The sequence below is a fragment of the Halyomorpha halys genome, unplaced genomic scaffold (genome assembly GCF_000696795.3).
Source record: "Halyomorpha halys isolate HHAL.00 unplaced genomic scaffold, Hhal_1.1 Scaffold21.1, whole genome shotgun sequence".
NCBI lineage: Eukaryota > Metazoa > Arthropoda > Insecta > Hemiptera > Pentatomidae > Halyomorpha > Halyomorpha halys.
Genome location: NW_027112014.1, coordinates 270,370 through 278,186, shown reverse-complemented (window position 1 = coordinate 278,186; position 7,817 = coordinate 270,370). Strand labels below are relative to the sequence as shown.

The following is a 7,817-nucleotide window of genomic DNA, read 5'->3' as shown; positions in this document are numbered from 1 at the left end:
TGGGAGTGGAACTTCATGAACCGTTTTTTGATATAATCCTCTATTGACTCCACTTGTAATTCGCGATGCAATTGGCTATTTCTTATGAACCAAGGAGCATTAACTGCGATTCTTAGGACTTTATTTTGAAAAGATTGTAGTTTTTTCCTTTTCGTGAAGGATGCCGCTCTCCATACTTCACAGCCGTACATCAGCAGTGACCTGAGAATTGTTTTAAATATAAGAACAGTTGTTTCTGGTTTTATTTTGGAATTTCTGTTTAGGATAGGATATAGCTAACCTTCCATAAGTTTGAGTTAGTTTGATGTTGATATGATGATTCCAGGTAAGACGGTATTGGCGATATGATGATTCCCAGGTATCTTACTGTTTCACTGGCAGAATTCCATTTCACATTTTTACCTTTGAGGATTAGATCCGGTGGATCTGGTGGGCGTCTAAGAGTAAAAATTTTTGAGTTGCATTTTTCAATATTCAAGCTAATCAACCATTTAGTGAAATATTGTTCTAAATCATTAAGGTGACTTTGCAAAGTGTTTCTAGCTGTTATTATGTCATCATGTTGAGAGAACACAGCTTTATCGTCAGCGAACATAGCTATGGAGGTGTGATAGACCCGGGTCCTTCAGGAGATACTGCTCGCACCCTTGACCCCCCTGGACGCTACCCCTCCTCGGGTCTACCTGGAAGCCGGCAGGATCTGGAGAATATCCCCGCCGCTCCCTCCCCCGCTCGCCAGGAGTGGGACGCCCGCCGTGGCAGTGATGGACCGGACTGCTTACGGCACCTACCAGCCCGGCAACTACCAGCCGTTCAGGTGTGCTCTCAAGGGTGGAAGTTCTCCCGCCTGTGAGTGTATTATGTATATGTTAAGGTGTAAACGTAAATCTGTGAAGGTTACGAGAGGTTAGGTGAGGTGTGTCCATTGGTGGATCCTCAAGGGGAGGGGGGCGCGCGCCTGTCTGAACAAATAAAAAATTGTAAACTGTAGTTTTTCTTAACAGAGATTGTTGTCTCCAGTTTAAATTCTAGGTTAATCGTGCAGAATTTGTGCATTCATTTACCATTCATCAAAATATTAGGAAGATGATTTTAAAGAAATTACTTGATTTTATTTTTTGCGCCCCCCTAAAAACAATCTGCATCCATTCCTGAAGGTTCTTGGAGATCAGAATTGAAAGTTGTCGTGGAATATGTTTTTTAAATTTTAATATCTTTTGTAACCTAATGTGTTTTTATTTTATTGTTACTTAAATTTAATTTTCTTTGTCATGTTTTATTTTATTATATTTTTGATATATGATTGATTCATATTTTAATTATACAAATGAAGATAATATTATCTTTTATTTACATATTTCTTTATTATTTTAAATTTAAATTTTGTTTCTCTATTTCTGTGTATTTGAACACTAATATTTGATGCCCGTAATTAGTGGCGTATTGTATCAATTCTCTTCAATAAAACAAAAAAAATAAAAATAAAATATCATATTTTTATATTGATGTTAGATTACATTATTTTCACCAAATATTAAAAAATAAAAAAAAATAATTAGGTTTTTGTCCATCAATGCTGAGTTACGACTATTGGGATCGATATGTTTCTCATGCAAGATGTCATAGCTTGTTAAAACAGTTTATTAATTTTATAGTAATTTTAAATTATTGTTTATTTATTGCGAAAGCCAATAGTGCTATTTATATAAAAATTGAATTTTTATGCCGTAACTTTAAAATTTAAACAGTATCGATTAGCTCTTGACAGATACTTAAGAAAGCATGACTCCGTGTTTAGTCTGTGATGGCATTGCACCACGGTGTAGTACAACTCACCTTGAACGATGGCTTAAGCTGCGACTGTCGCTTTGTTGGCAAATCAGCCGATTCGAAACAGTGACTGAAAGTTCTAGAAATAGAATTGAGAATAAAAAAAAAAAAATAGATAATTCTGTAAAGAATACAAACTATTTTAGAATAACATAGAAGTGATAATGTCAACATTACATCATTCTGACTATAATAAAGTGATCTCTCGTTGCTGAGCGATCGCTGTGGTTATCTGTTTTTATCGAATCCACTTCAATAGACTTTTCTTTTTTTTTTACTTTATCAAATTACGTTTCAAATATCAAAAAAATGTTTTTGTAACAATTGACAACTGATATAATTTATTTTTTAAAAAGAAAAAATCTCAAAATTTCTACAAATCGTATTTAAATAAAGTTAATATTTAACAAATTTAGTCAATAACTTATTAAATTTTATATTAAGATTACTCACTTACTTACTCAATGTAGGTCATGATTTTAAATCACTGACACATTGCTGAGCAAACAATTCGATGCCTTTCAATGTTCGAAGGCGCCCAAAAGTTGATAACTTTGAAGTTTCATATTATCACCTCTTTTTATTTAAAAAAAAAATTTATTGACATTTACAACTGTATTTACATAAAAACAAATCTAGTTAATTTGGTGTTATAGTGCCATGATGCAGGTTTAGAAAAACTGCCCACTGGTAGCACTCTAATAACATTTCTACATTTGAAGATCTCAAGGCCATCTTCTTTTCAGGCGCCATGGAGGATTATCAGGAATGGAAGAGGAAGTTGGGGTTTGGGTGGTTAGGGAGTTTGTAATGGAAGAATCGATATCTGGTTCGGGCTAGATCGGTTACATATGAAACGTTTAAGTCTTCATGGATTATTTTATTTGTGACAAAGTAAGGGGCATTGAAGATTTTACAAAGGATTTCGGATTGGATACGAGAGGAATTCGAAGGTTTAGTGGAGCCCCAAAGTTCAACTCTTGGCCTTATTACAGTCATGTAGATCAGTCTTTTTAATTTTTAAAACCTAAATTCTCGAGTCCATGTAGAGACCTGTTTACATGTCTTCCTCTTCATAATTGTTTTGCTGAACAGTGTTAGTAGTATTATAGATGGCATTTTTTTATTTATTTATTGATATTTACAACTGTATAAAAAATACAACAAGTAAATTTGATCATATTGACATAATGGTATGATACAGGATGTAGAGAAACTACCCAGTAGTAGAACTCTAAAAACAGTTTACAATATAAGGTCGCGAGGCAATCTTCTTTTCGGAGGATTGCCAGGAATGGAAGAGGAAGCAAGGTTAGAAACTAGTGGGTTTGGGTGGTTAGGGAGTTTATTATGGAAGAAATAATATATATATATTAATGTGTTACATAAGGAACATTAAGGTCTTTATGGATGGTTTTATTAGTAACAAAATAAGGAGCATTGAGGATTTTACGTAGGATTTTGGATTGTAAGGATTGAATACGAGAGGAATTCGAAGGTTTACTGGAGCCCCAAAGCTCAACTCCGTATGTCCAGATTGGCCTTATTACAGTCATGTAGATCAGTCTTTTGTAATGAGTTGGAAGTTTAGACCGTTTGTCTAGTAAGTGCTGTAATAGTCGAAATCGACCTGCAGTTTCATGTCTTTTCAGTCTTGTGTGAGGATTCCAGGTTAGTCGTTTGTCAAGATGTAGTCCAAGATAGCGGATCTGTTCGACAGGGGTAAGAGCCACATTATTGAAGTATACTGGAGGGCAGTCGGCAGGTTTACGACGAAGAGTAAATGTGATTACATGGGATTTGTTGGGATTTATTTTTATCCTCCAATTTCGACACCATTCTTCGAAGATTGTAATATGGGACTGGAGAGTTTGGGAAGCAATCAAAGGGTTATTACTAACTGATAGATGGCATTGAAATACATTTCCCTATTTCTAATTGAGAATATTTTAAAAAGACAGTCAAATTCTTCCAATAATGACTAATACTAACAACAATTAAACGAGAAACTATTCGCTAACTTGTTTATATACTAGTGGAATAGATTTGATTTTTTCTCTATATAATGTTATTATTTAAATAAAATAAATTGTATTAATTAAGTCTCAAACTCTCTTTATTAATATTTTAAATGTTCAACGTTTCGGCCAATCTATCCAACCTCAAGGACAATCGTAACTATAAATTCACACCTCTCGTCCAACTATTAAATTTTTTTACAGTCTATTCTGCCCAGGTCTAATAAGCTTAGTCACATTAAGCCATTTTGTCACCCTTTTACTTAATTATAAAACTTTTAATTACGAATTATCTTCTACTAATATCACTCTCTTATCTAAAATCTTGTTTCAAATAAATTCCCTATTTCATACTTGTTTACAAATATCACTCAGATCTTTCGTTTAATTGATATTGTAATGGATATATAATCCTCAAGGAAATGAGAGAATTTCATAAAAACTATTCTTACAGTTACTGACAACTGCGTTTACGAATATTTCTTGAGAAACGATGCATAAACTTGTTTATATACTCGGTAAATAGATTCAAGTATGAATGTTTTTAAGATAATTTTAATTATTTTTGGTTTTTGTTGTTAATTATGATTGTTGTTCCAATAATCCACTAGCGTAAGCCAACCTAGATACAACCTTCATTGGACCCCTCACCTAACCTTATAATGCCAAAAGGCAATCCAAGGTATCATTAACACCCAGATATACTCATAGCATACCTCCTATATCTACGTACCAAATACCCACTAAAATCATTACAGGAGGGTATGAGGGGAAAAAAAAGTTTTTTTTTTCCCTCGTAATTATTGTATATTATTTAGTTTTTTCTGTATACTCCTTTTTTACTGAGATAACCTGTTTTCGTTGGCTACTAGTTCATGCTATGAAATGTACTTAATATAATGAAATCAACAATTAAGGGGGTTATTCCTTATCTGTTTAATTGATTTTTTACAAAGTTTTTATTATTAAAACCTAGTGACGGATAAATATGATTCTAATTCAATAAGTAATTAACATTATTTTTATTAATAATAAAAATTATCCAATTAGTCTCAACCTTCTTTATTAAAACATATTACATGTCCAACGTTTCGGCCGATACTGCCATCATCAAGGACAATTTAATAAAATAACAGCTTTAATTATGACTTATTATTAGCAGTATCAAAACATAATTAATTATAATTTGCTTACCTTAATTTTAGTATCACAGCTTAACATTAATTAGTTAAAATTTGCATGCTATTATACCCAAATCAATTTAACACAGTTAAAATAAACCTACAAAACAGAAACAATAAGGGAAAATACAATTCTTTACTCATTAATTTACCTATTTTTAGCACCTAGCATTTATTTCGTATCCTCACCTTCGTATTTTACTATCACTAACTTATCATAACACTGTTATGTATATAAACTATCTAAACAACCAAGTTGGTGGGTATATTATAGTTTTATTTCACACTACATTTTTGTCTATTTAGTTATTTAAATTCATATAAAAGTTATTTACAATATAATTATCTAAAATTCAATTATAACCATCATAAAGTAATTTTACATGAGATTTAAAAAAAGTTTTTTTACTAAGACCTAGTGGTGGATAAATGATTCTAATCCAATTTTAATCACTTATTTTTGTTTCCATGATTTCAAATATGGCTCCTTAAATTATAATTTGATCAGTTAAGCTCATTATAGTAAATTACTAGAATTTAACTGCAATTTATAAAAATAATAAAATTGGGCCCTGGTTTAACCTAATCGCACATGTTTAATAGTGCGTATCTCCTAAATAACAGTAATAAGGTGATTTAGATGGCTACACATCGCCGAATTGCGGGAATTGCACATGGCAAAAATAATTAGGTTATTGTTTTGCGACGAATAGTATGGGTGCGTTTGGCTGTTAGTGAACGGGTTCCTGAAATGTTAATAAACACTAAACCGACGGGTAAACGTCCGAGAGGCGGCCGAAAAATAAGTGGGAGGATAACTTAAATTTGAACGGACATCACTAGACTTGTGTATTTAGATAGCTATTACTGATATCGGCATCGAAGCTTCGGTTCGTTAGAGCTTTACTATAACTATAGAATGAATGTTGGAACCTCTATTTGCTCTAACCAAGCGTTGACAACTTGGTTTGCTCTCTAAATAATTGTTCACAAACGCTTGCTCAAGGCGCGACTCAGTTGTGTTTGCGAGTGCCAAGTCACCTGCTATCGACTGCTTCCAGGCAAAATATCTTAGTGATAGACTTGTTCTACGACATTCCTTCATTCATGTTTCCTCAGCGTATTAAATAATTGTTGTTTTTATATAAAGTTTCAATAAAGGTTCAATATTGGGTATAGTGAAGTTCATTTTATAATAGTGTAATGAAGTTGTTTGTTCGTTTAGGTAAAATTTTAATTAATTTAAATTTAAAGTGTATCTGGAAATTGGGAGTTGAGCTATGGGGCTCCACTGAACCATCGGATTCCTCTCCTATCCAATCCTTATAGTCCGAAATCCTTAATGTTCCTTACTTTATCACAAATCAAATCATCCATCAGGACCTCAATGTTTCATATGTTGCCGTTTTGGCCAGAATCCTTCCACCAATCCTTCCATGATAATCTTCCTAACCACCCAAAACCACCTGTTTCTAACCTGGATTCTCCTTAATTACCTGGTAATCCTCCTAGGATTTTGTTTGACCGAGACCTTCCCTAGAAATGTTATTGGAGTTCTATCAATGGGTAGATTCTCCACATATTTGTATCATGTCATTTTATAACTTATAGCAAATTTACTAGTTGTAAATAACCATAAATAAATTATTTAAAAAAAAAATTAAAGTGCTCTAATATAGTTCGATAACTTCATGTTTCTTGATTTGAGTTTATTCAAACATTTGGCGCATTTGCAAAATATTTTGAGGTGTTCAGGTTTAAACTTAGGCGATTTTCTTCGTTTTATTTTATTTCTCTCTGGAATATGTATGTCAAGATAGACGTTATGTGAAATATTCATTCTATGGCGAACTTTTAATGTTTTTATATGAAAATGAGAGAGAACAATTAATTTCACCGTTGTGTGTTTCAGAAGGCTCGACCCAACCAATTAAATTGCTATAATAGTCCTCTCTTTCATTAAAATCGCGACTGCGCTTTTAAGCATTAATGATAGAATCGAATAACTTTTTATCAGTTTTATGATGAACAAAGATGAGTGAAAAATACATTGTTAGTGGCTAAGTTCCGCTGTTTTATTGTTTTGTTGTTAACCATTACTTATAACTAACGTTCAAGCGTTAGCTGTCAACTATCGATTTATGGCTACTATTAAACGTTATCAAACTATCGATTACGTGATGTTATCGCAGCCGGTTGCTGAGGGCACTCTACTGACCTCGGTGCATCCTCCTCGACCAATAATATTATCCTTGCAAGTAGTTTTCAAATCACGAATGTGAATTTAGTTTATTGTGTAAGAGGAAATATTTATATTTCCTGTTGTTTTCAATGGCTGTGTTGATGTAAGACCTACTCGAATTAGGTCGGAAACGACTGAAAATAAACTGTGCATTCCTGAGTGTTCGTTCATAGATGTTTTACTACGTTATACGATCCGTATATCGATAAGTTTTAATTTTAAACGAATTTCTTACACTGATGTGATGAAAAAAATTTTTTTTTATTATTTATTTAATGTAATTTACAACTGTACAAAATAATACAATAGGTAAATATGTTGTATGTTTTTTTTTATATACACTTGAAAATCTTGGGAAGGAACCACGCATTGGTGGTACTTGAAACATTAATTTAAATTAGAAGGTCCCGTGGCCATCTTCTTTTCAGACTTCTCAGAGGATTATCAGTTGATGGTTAAGGAGTTTGGAATGAAAAGACGCATATCTGTTTTGGGTCAAATCTGCAACGAATGGGATGTTAAGGTCTTTGTGAATGAGTTTATTTG

At 32.7% G+C, this 7,817-nt stretch overlaps 1 protein-coding gene across 2 annotated transcripts in view; it reads left to right on the top strand.

The window, feature by feature from the left end:
- The window catches only part of LOC106681891 (leupaxin), a 208,802-nt gene that overhangs the window by 20,227 nt on the left and 180,758 nt on the right, over positions 1-7,817 (top strand). Inside the window, exon 1 of one of the 2 annotated variants that reach the window (XM_067049918.1) lies at positions 623-849. The exons of the other annotated variant lie outside the window; for it this stretch is intronic. Within the exon in view, the coding sequence (XP_066906019.1) occupies positions 765-849 (85 nt within the window). The 5' untranslated portion in view covers positions 623-764. Of the gene's footprint in view, positions 1-622; positions 850-7,817 lie in introns of those variants that run through there. 2 annotated transcript variants of the gene reach the window in all.